Source organism: Cibotium barometz, chromosome 27, assembly GCF_041138505.1.
Source record: "Cibotium barometz isolate CiBa-2024 chromosome 27, ASM4113850v1, whole genome shotgun sequence".
NCBI lineage: Eukaryota > Viridiplantae > Streptophyta > Polypodiopsida > Cyatheales > Cibotiaceae > Cibotium > Cibotium barometz.
This window is the reverse complement of record NC_141072.1, coordinates 24,230,112-24,244,752: the sequence shown is the minus strand read 5'-3', so window position 1 is coordinate 24,244,752 and position 14,641 is coordinate 24,230,112. Positions and strand designations below refer to the sequence as shown.

The 14,641-nt window shown below is 46.7% G+C and overlaps 1 protein-coding gene across 4 annotated transcripts; it reads left to right on the top strand.

Moving 5' to 3' along the window:
• The first annotated feature begins 9,539 nt into the window (after nt 1-9,539).
• On the top strand, nt 9,540-13,894 carry LOC147623204 (cellulose synthase A catalytic subunit 7 [UDP-forming]-like). 4 transcript variants are annotated; one of them, XM_086821286.1, is made up of 9 exons: nt 9,541-10,036; nt 10,174-10,510; nt 10,624-10,800; nt 10,923-11,039; nt 11,134-11,346; nt 11,621-11,750; nt 11,987-12,156; nt 12,658-12,951; nt 13,086-13,894. In XM_086821286.1, exons 1-9 carry the CDS (start codon nt 9,732-9,734, stop codon nt 13,092-13,094), a joined length of 1,752 nt encoding a protein of 583 aa, XP_086677412.1. In that variant the 5' UTR covers nt 9,541-9,731; the 3' UTR covers nt 13,095-13,894. The 4 variants fall into 4 exon arrangements, 2 of the variants coding, with proteins under 2 accessions (XP_086677412.1, XP_086677413.1); XM_086821287.1 differs by lacking the exon at nt 13,086-13,894 and having other exon boundaries at nt 9,547-10,036; nt 12,596-12,951; XR_015269345.1 differs by lacking the exons at nt 11,621-11,750; nt 13,086-13,894 and having other exon boundaries at nt 9,540-10,036; nt 12,658-12,795.
• The last annotated feature ends 747 nt before the right edge of the window (nt 13,895-14,641 follow it).

Genomic DNA, 14,641 nt, shown 5'->3' with positions numbered 1-14,641 from the left:
TCACACTTTTTGGTCACCGGCATATGGCTCCCAGGGGAACCAGGGTGGAGTATGCATCTCAGTCAGCGACGAGCAGCTTCTATCCGAGGTTGTGGACTCTGGCATTCTGGTCCAGGGTCGTGCGCAGTGGATCATCCTTCGGGTTGGGGAAGACCGCATTGGCTTCCTCAACTTCTACGCCCCTAATGGGGCGACCGGGAGAGCCGAGTTCTGGAGCACCATTAGGCAGTCCCTCCCCTTGGCAGACCACTGGTGCCTCGGAGGGGATTGCAACATGCTGGAGGATGCAGAGGACAGGATGGGGGGCAGCCAGGAGACCATTCATGGGCCGAAGCTCGCTGCCTGGGAGGAACTAGTGCTACAGGTGAGAGGCCAGGATCCGTGGACTCTCCCGGAGTTTGGCAGGTTGCAGGGGAGTCTATCTTTCTCGCGCTCGGATAGACGGGCCACAGGAGTTAACCTTTCCCGCATCGACAGGTTTTACATTGATGAGTGGGCCTGTGATAGAGGTGGCACAGTGGGCATACTTGCAGGCTCCTCGTTTTCAGACCACTTTCCAGTGCTTCTCCAGATCGAGGACCCCACGAGAGGAGAGCAGGGCCAGAGCGTCCGGATTCCAGATTGTCTCATAGAGGAGCCCGAGATTGCGATCAGAGTTGAGCAGGTCTGGCAGGAGCTGCAGTTCAGGAGAGGATCGGCAGCCAGCGATCTTGCCAGTGGCTTGCAGGAGATCAGCCAGATGCTCAGACAGGCTGCCTTGGACCGGCTGGAGGCCTTCAGAGAGCAGGAGAGGAGCCTACGGAGGAGTCTAGCGTCCCTCCAGAGACTCCAGGAGAGGGATCCTACGAGCCCTTGGATCTCAGAGCAGATGGAGTCAGCTCGCACTGAGATCAGATCCATCGAGGAGAGGAGGGTGGAGTTCCGATTCCATGCTCGGGCGTCTTTTTGGACACAGGCTGGAGACAGAGTGACTCGAGATTTCTTTGAGGCGACAGGGCCTCGCTTCAGACGAGAGGGTCTCAGGCGTCTTCGGCAGGCTGATGGCCAGGTTGTGGTGGATCCCCCCAGGGTTCGGGCTATAGCCACAGATTTTTACAGGGATCTTCTCTCTGCTGAGCCAGCAGATGACAGGGTGAGAGAGGCTCGGGAGGCAGTCTGGAGCTTCATGAGACCGGTTGTGCCGGCCCATTTGCAGCACTCCCTTCTCTCCCCCTTCTCGGATACGGAACTGGAGGAGGCTCTTCAGGCATTACCTCGGGGCAAATGCCCTGGAGAGGATGGTCTTTCGGTGGCTTTCTTCCAGAGGTACTGGGGCCTCTTACATAGGGGCTTCAGAGTGGCATTCCAGGAGATTATGGAGTCAGGAGTCATGCCGGACAGCATGGCAGAGGGGTTGATCCACTTGATCCCCAAAGAGGGAGGAGACAGACTGGAGATTAGACAGTGGCGACCAATCACCTTGCTAGGCACGGCCTACAAGGTCCTAGCTAAGGCGATCAGCAGGCGGCTTCAGCCTCACCTTCCGGACATCATCCACTCCACGCAGACAGGCTTCATCCAGGATAGGAGCATTCTGGATAACATTTTCTCTTTCTGGGAGGCTATGGCTCTGGCTAGATTTCGACAGGAGGATCTGGCAGTGCTCCTTCTCGACTTCGAGAAGGCATATGATCGGGTGGACTGGGCCTTCTTGGAAGGCACTATGGAGAGGATGGGCTTCCCCCCCCAGTGGATCCGTGGGGTCTCTGCACTCTACACATCGGCTCATAGCCAGGTGCTGATACAGGGCGTGCGCGGAGAGAGGTTCCAGCTCTCGCGCTCGGTGCGGCAGGGGTGCCCCTTGGCGCCCTTTCTTTTTCTTTTTGTGGCGGAGGCCATGAGCACTTTTTTGACGGCACAGGATACAGGTTTGCGGGGCCTCAAGCTTCCCATCCGCACCTCGGAGGAGCTCCTAGACTCGGAGTTTGCGGATGACACTGCTGTCTATCTTCAGGGGGGTGAGGAGAACCTCTGCGCTTCGCCTTAGCCATGGACAGGTTTTGCAGAGCTTCGGGCGCTTTGATCAACTGGCACAAGTCGTGTGGGTTGTGGGTCAGCTCTATGCCCCCCCCGACTTGGAGGCCAGTTGACGGTTTTCAGTGGCTGCCCCCCGGCACTACAGTGCGTTATTTGGGATGCTATGTGGGCATTGACATATCTCCGGAGCAGCAGATAGCCCCCCTTCTTCTGAGCATTCGGAAGAAGCTTCTGTATTGGAGTACCGCTCGTTTATCTCTGGCTGGCCGAGTAGTTGTGGCCAACCAGGTTCTGCTTGCTACTATGTGGTACATCACTTCTTGCTGGGCCTTCTCTCGGGCGTGCATTGGCCAGGTGCAGAGGCTCATCAGGAACTTTCTTTGGTCCGGTGGCGACGGGCGGCCCGCCAGGGCCAAGGTGGCATGGGTGGTGATCACTCAGCCGAGGGAGAGAGGCGGCCTGGGCATTGTTGATCCTATTTGCCAAAGCCGAGCATTGCTTGGCAAGCTGGTAGTTCGTGGCCTCCTGCCAGGCACTGAGCCATGGAAGGAGTTTCTTGTTTCCAGGATGCTCAGCCGGACCCCTTCTCTTAGCGGCTCCTGGACCCCCAGCATCAGGTGGATCTTTACAGAGCAGCGATCCAGAGGAGTGGGCCTTGGCTTCGAGGAGCGTTTTGCAGCTAGCCTTCTGAGGGCCTGGTCGCATCTGAGGCCGTCACTCTTCCAGACTCCCCCGGGCACCGATGAGGAGCGCTTGAGGCAGCCTTTGATCTGGAACCCCTTGATTCGTCTCCCCAGTGGCCATATGGTTGGATCGCGGTCTCACGTGTCGTGGGGCCCGCTGAGCTCTGGCCCAGCCCAGTCCCTAGACGACTGGATAGGTTTTCAGCAGCTGCCTCTAGAGGCTCAGGAGAGGAGACTCAGTGGGATGAGGGGCAGAGAGTTGATGAGACAGGACATTGAGGCGGCCATCCCCCGGGAGTGGCGGACCCCAGTACAGGACCCTCCACCTCCACAGTGGATGGGTGTCTTTACTCGGCATGAGATCCTTCTAGCGGTCTGCGGCACAGTGGAGAGAGTCGCCCCACTCACTTTCGAGGTGGGAGAGGGTGGCCAGCTTCAAAGGACACGACTAGATTTGGATGGGTTCCAGGGATGTATTCTTCAGAGGGTGCGGGTGGTCGGCTTTCATCAGAGACAGTGGCATGTAGACCCCTCACCGGCCTCGATAGGGGAGGACTGTTCTTGGAGATTATGGGCTTGGGACAGCAGGCCTCTTATTCGCCTTCAGTGGGATCCAGGTGAGTGGTTTTGGCGAGATCCCTACTTGGCCCCTACCAGCCCAGGCATTCCCTTTTTTCAGTACACAGCGAGGCTGGGGCGGCGGATTCAGAGACACAGGATAGCGAGCACCCCGGCGGCGGCCGAGCATTGGCGGCAACAGGGGCTCTCCCCTGCCTTTCTTAGGGACTTCTGGCAGCGCCTTTGGTGGGCCAGCTTCCGGCCCCGGAAGGTGACGCTGTTTCTCTGGCTCACAGCGCATAGAGGACTGGCTGTGGGGGCTTGGCTAGCTTTCGGCGGTCACCCAGGGTCCTGCCCTCGGTGCGGCCATGCACAGGAGTCGCAGCGGCACTGCTTATGGGATTGCCCACAGGCACAGCAGGTCTGGCAGCGCGCTCTCAGGATGGTTTTTGCAGGCTCACCAGGTGAGATGCTGGTGACGTGGGGTGCGGTGGCTTGGGCCACGGACAGCGGCCCGGCCCTTGGATATGAGGACGTCCCTGGCAGTGCGACCATCCAGGTCTCTGACAGGGTGATGGTGGTGGTTCCGATGCCAGATTTCTCTTCGGCAGCCCCTCAGGAGGGGGTCGGGCACAGATGGGAGTTGATCAGCAGCATGACAGCTTGGCACATTTGGAGAGCCCGATGCAGGGAGGCCATTGACCGCCAGGCGACTCCACCGGCGGAGGTCATACAGGCCCTCTGGGTGGACATCATTCATACAGGCCCTCTGGGTGGACATCATTCATACACTGGGGGAAACTCATACAGGCCCTCTGGGTGGACATCATTCATACACTGGGTGGACATCATTCATACACTGGGGGGCGACTCGGACCGCATGAGAGGGCGCCGCAAGGCTTTCCTCCGCACTTGGCAGCCTGGCCCTTTCCTCACCGCGAGGGGCGAGGATGTCACTTGGCACTACAGGCCTCCAGTTTGGCTTTTCTCACCTCCCACATGTACTATTAGGTAGCCCCTCCCAGAGAGCGGCCAGCCACGGGGGTGGAGCTCAGGAGTTCACTGTGTTTTTATCCCTCCTTGCGAGGTGAGCTTTGTAGCCTTATGGCGTTTTCTCATTAACTAATAGAAGGATCTTTTTTCCAAAAAAAAAAAAAATCGTTTTAGGCCAATGTGGGCTCTAAATGAGAGTTCTAAGTGTATTAAGCAAGGCTCACTTATGGGGTTGTCTGCCCATGTGTGAAAGAGGCCTAGGATTAGGGTTAGTGACATCTCTGTTACAAAAGAGATGTTAGCTAAAGAAAGTGTACGTTTTTGCCACCATTCTCATAAGCTATTGAGTGAAGCTCTTGAGCTCTCAAGCTATGGCAACTCTCTAACTCTCTCTCTATTGTACTCTAATGAGCATCAAGCTCCAATGAGTATAGCTCCACTTCTTTCTCTTAATCTATTTTAGCATCATTGAAGTAGATTAATCTATGATTAGTTGAATGCTTCTTTCTTTCTCTTGTGTATGCTGCATGCTTGTAGTGTGTGTGTGTAGTCTCCATTGATGAAAGCTCTTACCCACGTCATTGGCAATGAGTTATTCATGGATAGACTCTCTCTATGAGCTTGTGGGTTTGTGAATGTTACATTCTATGCTTGCTTAAGCTTGTGGGTTAGTAGATACACGCTTATGGGTTTGCTGGCATTAGAGAAAGCTAAGATTTAATCAATGTTTGAATGGGTTTAAGAGATTGCCATGCATTGCTTGTTCTCTTGATTAGTGTAGTGGATTTAAGGGATTGAGAGATTGATTGAGGTGTTGAATGGTTGAATCGTCAAGTGGTGGTTCGTGTATGTGAGCTCTCCCTCAAGGGATAAGCCTTCATGCACTAATCGGGTCGAGTCCTCGGATTGACATTGTGTTTCTTAACACATTTGTTGATCGGTATAGTACTCTATGAGCACTATATTGCACGGTAGAGAGAACCGCTCTACAAGGTCTCTTGGAGCCTATATAAGTTGTATCTTTCTCTGTGAATAATGAGCAAGTTTGATAGGTCTTTGTGACCTTCCTTTGTGGAAACACTTGTCCCAAGCTTATCTCTTTGCTTGACTATGTGTTAATCTCTTGCTTCACTTCTAGCTTTGTGCTAGTTATGTTTATCTTAATCTTCTTTGATTATGTTGATTAGAGTAGCATTAATATTTAAGGTTATAATTAAGCTTTGTGCTTGTGGCAATTAGGCTTTCACTCTCTAGTGCAATCCCTAATATTCCAATATGTGCATCGTCTGGAAATGGTCGTACAGCTCACTCACATTTCAAAATCCCATTCGAGATTGATATGCAAGTAATTTAACTCAAAGGTGATAGAAGCAAAAATCATTACAGGTACAAACATTTGAGACAGTGTTTATTCCCAGGATAACATTTGTGCCTACTATGCTTCAATTGTCGTTTGACATGAGAAGGAGGCAATTTCCTGTCAGGTCAGCTTTTGGTATGTCAATAAATAAGTCCCAAGGAAAAACATTGAGTGTATTGGGACTTTATCTGGCCAAACAAGTATTCACACATGGACAACTATACATCGCTATGTCACGTGTTAGATCATCCAATGTAATGAAAGTGTGTGCAAAGCATATTGTGGAATATGATAGTGGCACAACAGGTTCAAATGAACTCTTCACAACCAATGTTGTCTACAAGGAGATTTTACAAATGGCAAGTTGAAGAATTTAAATGTAAATGGCAGTTTGCAAATGTAAGAGACTACATTTATACCTATCTTTGTGCAATGAAGGAAGCATTTGATTGGAGAATGTTTCTGAAGATGTGCAAGTGCAGTTTTTGTTTCCTATTGGATTGCTTTTATATATAGTGCCCTTATATTGTGTGTGTGTGTGTGTGTGTGTGTGTGTGTGTGTGTGTATTATATAAATATATATATATATATATATAGAGAGAGAGAGAGAGTGTGTGTGTTATATTTGATATCAGGGATATATTGCTTAGGATGGATGTGGCAAGGAGATCATTTTCATTCGTTTATGGTGATGGACAAGATATTGAAGGTAAATGTTTTAGATGTTTGCTATAATTTAGGTATTATTGTTTTCCAAGATTTATTTAATATTCATGGCTGAATTGTAGACCCTTCATTTTGGGAAGGCCAAGCAACAGCTTCTCTAATTATCGAACTAGAGAGCACTAGTGTTTTACGGTATATATACAAACTTTCTTTTTATGTAGCTTTGGTGTTTTGTTTGATTAATTTATATTTTTATTGAAACATTCATTTGTAACAGGGAATATCTTCACTTTTTAGAACCCAGATTATTATTGGGTTCGTATGGTTGAGACAGTTACGACGACGACGAGAGCTTTGTGCTCCTAGGAATTTACAATCTACGATTGTGGAAGGTTGCAGATCAGCTTCATGTACGTGTACGTGTAATTTTTGTGGATTATGAAAAGCCTGATAAGTTAGATTTTCAATGCATAGGCACCAAAAAATACAAAATTTTTCGGTTTGCTGTTTGCAAGCCTATTCAAACGCCGTTCGCCTCAAATATTGATCCACCGAATGAGTTTTGTAAGCTTTTATCTTTATCCAACTTTTTTCTACGAGAGTTATATTTTCAATGCTAGTATTTTTTATGGCATACATTTTTCCAGATGGAGGCGCGGGATATAGGCTACCAAGGAGAGAGAATCCTATTGTCCGAAGATTATTTTGAGGTTGTGTTCATGTGTGTTAAGATACTCATCATTTTATGGGTTTGTAATGCTAGGAGCTTCTATATGGATATATATGGCATTCACAATGTTTTTATATATTAGTTTGGCAAGTTGAGGGCGATTTATACATATATGTATGAGTGTGACCAGTATATCTATGGATATTATGGGTGCGTGCGCATACATAGACACATATCTACATGTGTGTATGTGACATGCACACATGCATTCATAGGCGCGCACACACTTACACATATCTTCCAATTGTGGCATGTATGGTTTCAATGGATTTCACGTACACGTACTCATATGTACATGTACATACATACGTACATCTTTATGCGTGTTTGTGTGTAACTCGATTTGCCTAGCTTCTAAAAGGAAAGGAAGAGTGATTTTACACATCTTTTGCATGTACCTAAATGCAAAATGCTTCTTTTGCATGTACCTAAATGCAAAATGCTTCTTTTGCATGTACCTAAATGTAAAATGCTTCTTGCCTCGGAGACGGGTCGCGACACTAGTACTATGAGTGCACTATCAAAGTTGCACCTCCCTTCTCAACTTTGATGGCTGCCTCCCTGCTTAGCTCCATTGCCTCCCTGTCAGTCTCACCATAGCCTCCTCGAGACTGCCTTGACAGTCAACTTGTTTTTTGGAGCCTCTTGATAACCACCACAAAGACCTGCCATCAAATTCTGCCTCTTGACAACCACCACAGAGACCTGCCCATCAAATTCTGCCATTTTCTTTGGATATGTATGTATATATACATACATATATATATAAATATATATCAACACATAAATAAATTATGCACACACATAAAATATATATGTATACATATATATGTATATATAAACACAAACATAAATAAATCACACACACACACACACACACATACACATAAAAGAGAAATATAATGCAAGACATATGCAAACTTCAAGAACACACAACCACCACACACACACACTTTTCTATTCTCAAAACTAAAATATTTTTCACACATACACATAACATATAAATATAATCCAAGATTAAGAGAAGAAGACAATGGACCTTTGCTAAGATGATGCATGAAAAAATAATAAAACATTTTAAAATTTTAACATTTTTAAAAAACTAAAAACAATTAAAAACCCACCCACAAAATACACTCTCTCTCCTTGTATCTCTCTCTCTCTCTCTCTCTCTCTCTCTCTCTCTCTCTCTCTCTCTCTCTTCACACACACACACGCACACACGACATAATTAAAAAATTTTCAACTACAATTAAAAAAACTCTCTCACACACACACACTCAAATTAGTAATATATTTTAAAAAATTTAACATTTTAAAAAAACTAAAAACAATTAAAAACCCACCCACACACACAATTTCAAATACACTTTCTCTCTCTCTCTCTCTCTCTCTCTCTCTCTCTCTCTCTCTCACACACACACACACACACACACACACACACACACACACACACACACACACACACACATGCGCACGCACGCACGCACACTCACACACACGAAACACACAAATGAGACACGTGGAGGGGCAAACGCCCACTGCATGGCGGGTGGAAGGGGCGGTGTCAACCGTCACACTGCATGGCAAACGCCCATTGCATGGTAGCACTGATGCATGGTCGAAGGACGTAGAGGCAAACAACCACTACATGGTCGGAGGAAGGGGCGGTGTCAACCGGCTACGGCAAACGCGGGATCATTGGCTAGCCCTTGAGGCAAATGCCCATTACATGGCCGACCGTCACACGCTGCCATGTCGCCTGGTAGGAAGCCTGCAAGTCCACGAGAGAGAGAGAGAGAGAGAGAGAGAGAGAGAGAGAGAGAGAGAGAGAGAGAGAAGCTAACCAGGGGATAGAGAGCTCGCTGGGACACTGGCCGATAGGAGGAGAGCTCGTCTCGACACTTCCAAGAGCTTGCACGTCCACGCTTCCCAAAGCCTGCATGCCAACAAAAAAAGCAATCCGCGACACAGTGTGTGTGTGAGAGAGAGAGAGAGAGAGAGCTGGACACTGCCCGATAGGAGGAGAGCACGGATGTCGACGGTTCCAATAGCCTGCACAGTCGGGAGTTGGCAAAAAAAAGGACATGAAGAGCTCACTGGGCACTGCGCAAATAGGAGGCCTGGAGGGGAGCGGACCAAAACGCCATGAAGTCGAATAGGGGCGGCGACTTGCAACCTGAGAGCTGCAACACCTGCAACCTCTACAACCGACCGCCCAGCATTAAATAGGACGTGGTGGCCCAGAGAAGAGAAAGCGACGCATACGCAAAAGAAGTTGACACATGGACGACAACGCAAGCCACGTAAGAGATAGTATAGAAGGTTCCCTTGAAATACTTTTTCCCCTCACCTCACCCAAATGATAAAACCTTCTAGTTATGTATTTAAAGGTTAAAAACCTTTAAAGCCCAACTTGGAGGTTATTAAAACCTTTGATTTTTTTTTGGGAAAAAGGTAAAGTTAAAAATCTACAGGTGGGATTACACCATACCCCGGTTTTTTTCGGGCATTGCCGGAGCCCGTTATCGAAATTTCCTGACACTGCCTCCATTATCGAAATTGGCCGGTCCCTGTACTGCTGGTGGGCCGTATCCCGAGCTCAACTGTAATCATCTTCTTAGGGCCTTCACAAGAAGTCATCTCTTCCCCCTTCTTCCCATCAGCTCAGTTGTGATCATCTTCTTCCCCCTTCCGGCTACGTATACGAACTAACCTATAATATATGGAAGGAGGAGGAGGAAGACGCGGAGGAGGACAGTCTTCTGATCTCCATCTCCACGAATATGTTGCTACTTCTAAGATTGTCAAGAATCAGATCTACCACAAGGCTGTCCTTCTTGTTCGCACGGGGCTCTGTGTTCTATTTTTGATCTACCGCGTTAGCACCTGCACTTGCTTGGATGGCCTCGTGATTGTAGCGTTGGCGTGCGAGGTGTGGCTAGGGATCTCGACTCATCTTTTCATGTTCGCGAAGTGGTTCCTTGTCGAGCGCGAAACGCACCCGGAGAGGCTGTTGGCCTTGATAAGGTATAGTGGTGTAGCTAGCAGCTCTACCAATTCCCACCTTCACCAAAAACATCACGTCTCTATTGCATAGCTGTTGAGCGCCATGGTCCCCATGGATCGATGCAGTGTCTTAAAATTTCTTCAATGTTTGAGTGTAGTTCCGGCCACTTGCCAGAACTTCCGCCGGTGGACGTGTTTGTGACCACGGCTGACCCGATGAAAGAGCCACCGTTAATCGCCGTCAACACCGTCTTATCTGTCCTAGCACTAGACTATCCGGCCGACAAGCTTGCCTGCTATGTGTCGGACGACGGAGGCTCCCTCCTCACGCTCTGGGCTCTCAAGGAGGCAGCCACCTTTGCCAGGGCATGGGTGCCCTTTTGCAAGCGATTTCAGATAACAGAGCCGCGGGCCCCTGGTCCCCACTTCGCTAGCAAGGCCGCTGCTGCTGACGCCCAGCTCAGAGGCTACTCAAAGGAGTGGCACGCCACGAAGGTAAGCCCTATAGGTATCCTATGTATTTTCTTTCTCATGTTAATGTACAATTAGCTAGTGACCATACTTTTAATCATATCCTCAGGCTTTAATCACCATATCCCGATCTGCAGGCAGAGTACGAAGCGCTGCAAAGCCGATTAAGCTCTATGGCCGCAAAATACTGCAGTAATTCAAAGGAGGAAGCAGTCAAGCTCTTACTCGACAAATTAACTAGTTCCGATGGACATGACCGATACTCATCGTGGGCTTCCAATTACGATCACCACAATCATCCACCCTACTGTGAGGTTAGGCCCTAATCAAAGCATGTTTAAGATGTAATTTGTAATACTATAGTCTACCACGTCCACCACATGTAGACAGTGGGCTGCCCTATTTAGACTGATGTTGTTGATGAAATTTTGCACAGATATGTGTGGAGAAGCCTGAAAGTGAAGCTGACTTTTTACCGTGCCTTGTGTATATCTCCCGCGAGAAGCGTCCCGAGCACAGCCATCACTACAAAGCCGGTGCCATGAATGCATTGGTACTCTTTTTCTACCCATTGTCATGACGCTGATTATAAGGTGCAGCCGCTTCACTGAACAATCCTACTAAACTAATGTTTTATAAATTCCAAGATCCGCGTCTCCGGGGTCTTTACAAACGCCCCTTTTATTCTGAACCTGGACTGTGACATGTACGTGAACGACGCCAGAGCCATTCTGCGAGCCCTGTGCTTTCTCATGGACCTGGGCACCAGCAGAGAAACGGGCTTTGTGCAGTTTCCTCAATGCTTTGAAAGCGTAGACGAGGATGACATCTACGGAAATCGCATGAAGACAACCATGGAGGTATACATTCAACTAATGATCATGAATACAAGCTTTACATTAGCATTCAAGGCGAGGACAAAATCTCAAGCTCTATTAGCCTGAAGTGTGCAAAACTTTGGATGTCCGTGCCCTGAAGTGCACTAGCCGTTGCACTATTCATTGATTCGTTGAAGCCCTTGCAGCCTGTATACGTGTACAAGGCTCTGTGCAATTGTTAAGATTTTCCTTTTCTCTCTAGTTGTGGGCGCATTTAAGGGATAAGAACATTTGCTAAGGTAATTCCTCACTCCAGATGTATATGAAAGGAATGGATGGCTTCCAAGGTCCGGCATACCTTGGGACAGGGTGCGTTCACAAGAGAGAAGCCTTGTATGGCAACAAGCCACATGCTGTTGTTGGGACAGATAAGGTCATGATTAATGGTAAGTATTTAAGCTATTCTTGAGTAGACGTGTACTACTCAAATGGAGAGCTAGGTTGTCTTTCAAGGTTTTTAAGCTTCCACCTAAACCCACTAATAACTTCTAAATTATGCTACTGAGATTCTTTTTTTCTTTTTTCTTTTTTCTTTTTTTCAAACGAAGACCTTATACTGTAGAATTAGCTCACAATTCAATTTGGATAATGTCAGCTAACAGTACTGTGTGGGTTGATGCAGGACGTGAAACAGAGCTATTGGGCCGTTGCCAAAGTCTTGCTATTTGTGCCCAAAGCATAACATCAAACATGAGGAACTATAGCCCTCTCCTGAATGGCCATGCCTTGATAGAGGAGGCCATTAAATTGCTTGATTGCACTTATGAACACAAGACAAGTTGGGGCAAAGAGGTACAGTACCCCCGCTTCATAAGTATTTGTTCTGTAATGAGATTAATGCACACCATATTGTGTGACATGTTATGTTATGTTATATGTACCCTTATTTGCAACCCTTATATATATATATATATATATATATATATAATATACATATTTATATATAGTCCTTGGTAGATGTAACACCTTGGCCTACTAATGAGTAGGTTCAAATGTTATGTTATATGTACCCTTGTTATGTTATATGTACCCTTATTTGCTACCCTTATATATATATATATAGTCCTTGGTGGATGTAACACCTTGGCCTACTAATGAGTAGGTTCAAGTTTCAGGCCCTGGCCAGTGGCACCTAATTAAAGTGTCAGTAGCTATAAATTATCAGTCTCTTAAAACGACTACTATGTAGTATTAGTGTTTTACACATTGCATGTGCATCATGGCTTTTCAGATTGGCTTGATCTACGGCTCTACAACGGAAGACTTGATGACGTGTTTAATGATTCATAACAGAGGCTGGAGGTCAGTGTATTGCAATGCACCATCGACCCCTCCAGCATTCTTGGGCTGTGCCCTACGACGAGTGAGGATGCTTTAACAACGAGAGAAAGATTCAGCATGGGATGGCTAGAGATTTTATTCAGCACCAACTCTCCGTTTTTAGTGAGAAAAACTCAAGGGCTAATCGCAGTTCAAAGGATCAGTTACATATGCTACTTCTTAAGTCCGCTAGCATGCATTCCATTGTTCACATATGCGTTGCTGCCAGCATTGTCGTTGCTTGCAGATAGGCCGTTACTCCCGAAGGTGTGCCGTGTTTAGTGCAAGCGCTTAATGAAAGATGTTCATCAAAGCTTCTTATAATCTAAGTATATAATTAATGATGATGATCCAGCAATTCTGATCCCAATTAGCCTATTTGTGTGGGTGTATTGGACCAGCTATTATGAGAGCATGTTGTTAGGTGCGGGGCCAAGGGAGTGGTGGAACAACGAGAGAATGGAGTTCATCGTGGCGGTTACCTCGAACGTCTTCGCTACCTTCAAGGTGCTTAAAAAGATTGCAGGCCTGTCCGAAACCACGTTCGTCGTGACACCTAAACAACACATCGTAAGCAGCAGCACTTCCAATGATCATGATGTTAATGATGATCAGCAGCAGCAGCCCGTGCAGGGCTTTGCGGTGAACTGTAACTCACCACTGTTTATCCCTCCCATAGCATTGGTGCTGCTGAACGCAGGAGCTGTAGTGGTGGCCATATCCCGCACCTGCTTAACTATTTTTGGTGATCACAGTAGGGCAGATGAGAGATCATGGCGTGGCCGCAACTTGCCGTCCATCACTGTAGAGGCCGCGTGTGCTGCGTGGGTGTTGTTTGTTTTGCAGCCTTTCGCAAGAGGGTTGTGCTTATGGTGCCAGGGTCGAAAAGGGCCTCTAGCTCTTCGTTCCTCCACCGTCGTGCGCTCTTCCCTCGTTGCCCTGGCCTTGTTCTTGCCGTGGTCGTCATCTCTCTACACTAACAACTGACTCCCACACAACACATCACAGACTCCCACACAATTGACAGCACATCACGATTTACACCACAATCCAGTACAAATTACCTACTACTCCCGTTTGGCTGTTAATCTACACCTAGTACCTTGGTACTTCAAGAATCAAAATGACTTGAGGATCCATTGAACTTGCCTTAATTTGTACTCCAAAATGACGTTTATATTTTCTTCAACGTACAAAGCCTTTAATATTCGCTTCGGCTTCCTTACTGACTTTTAGCATCATCGTGCATATATATATATATATATATATATATATATATATGCACATGTATCCACATATACGTATAAATATACATATCTACATTTTTTAAATATAAATGTATACACAAAAATACACATACTTATACATATCAACTCTTACATCTCGCACCCTATCGTATTGGGCTTCAGGTTAAGGTTCTAGTGATCTCTTAAGGTTTCATGGTTGCAATGTTTGGTTAACTTTAAGCATCATTTGAAGCTTGAGAACGTATTTGAACCCTACAGTGACTTGAAATTTAAGCGCACACCAAAATACCTTGAAAGTACTGGAAGGAAAATTGAAGGGTTCTCCAAAATGAAGTCATTTTTTTAATACCCTTATTCACAATAGGTAAAATGTCTCAAGAAGGATTAGGTTAACATGACCTATGAAATTTAACCAATCTATAGTTTTGTCTAAACAAAAAACAAAACAATAGAGAATGAGCATGCAAGGGTAGATCTATCAAACACTGTAGTACTTGTGCAATGTAGACAGTAAAGTTAATAGTCTTTCCTTGTTGCAAATCAAAGGTTTGGATTTTGTGGGTGTTAAGATTCCAAGACCTTTGCAAACCATACAAGATAACTTATAGTAGACATCCCTTTAGAGACTACTTTGGAAGCCAATAAGTCACTAGGTGATGTCTCAAAAACCCAATCATAGACTTGCTATTTCTCATGCTTGAGCACATAGA

Excerpts from the sequence above, each read along its gene's own strand:
- LOC147623204 (XM_086821286.1), top strand. The coding sequence starts at position 9,732 with ATGGAAGGAGGAGGAGGAAGACGCGGAGGAGGACAGTCTTCTGATCTC. Across the intron at positions 10,801-10,922 it reads ATCATCCACCCTACTGTGAG|ATATGTGTGGAGAAGCCTGA; the intron begins GTTAGGCCCTAA and ends AATTTTGCACAG. Across the intron at positions 11,347-11,620 it reads GCATGAAGACAACCATGGAG|ATGTATATGAAAGGAATGGA; the intron begins GTATACATTCAA and ends TCCTCACTCCAG.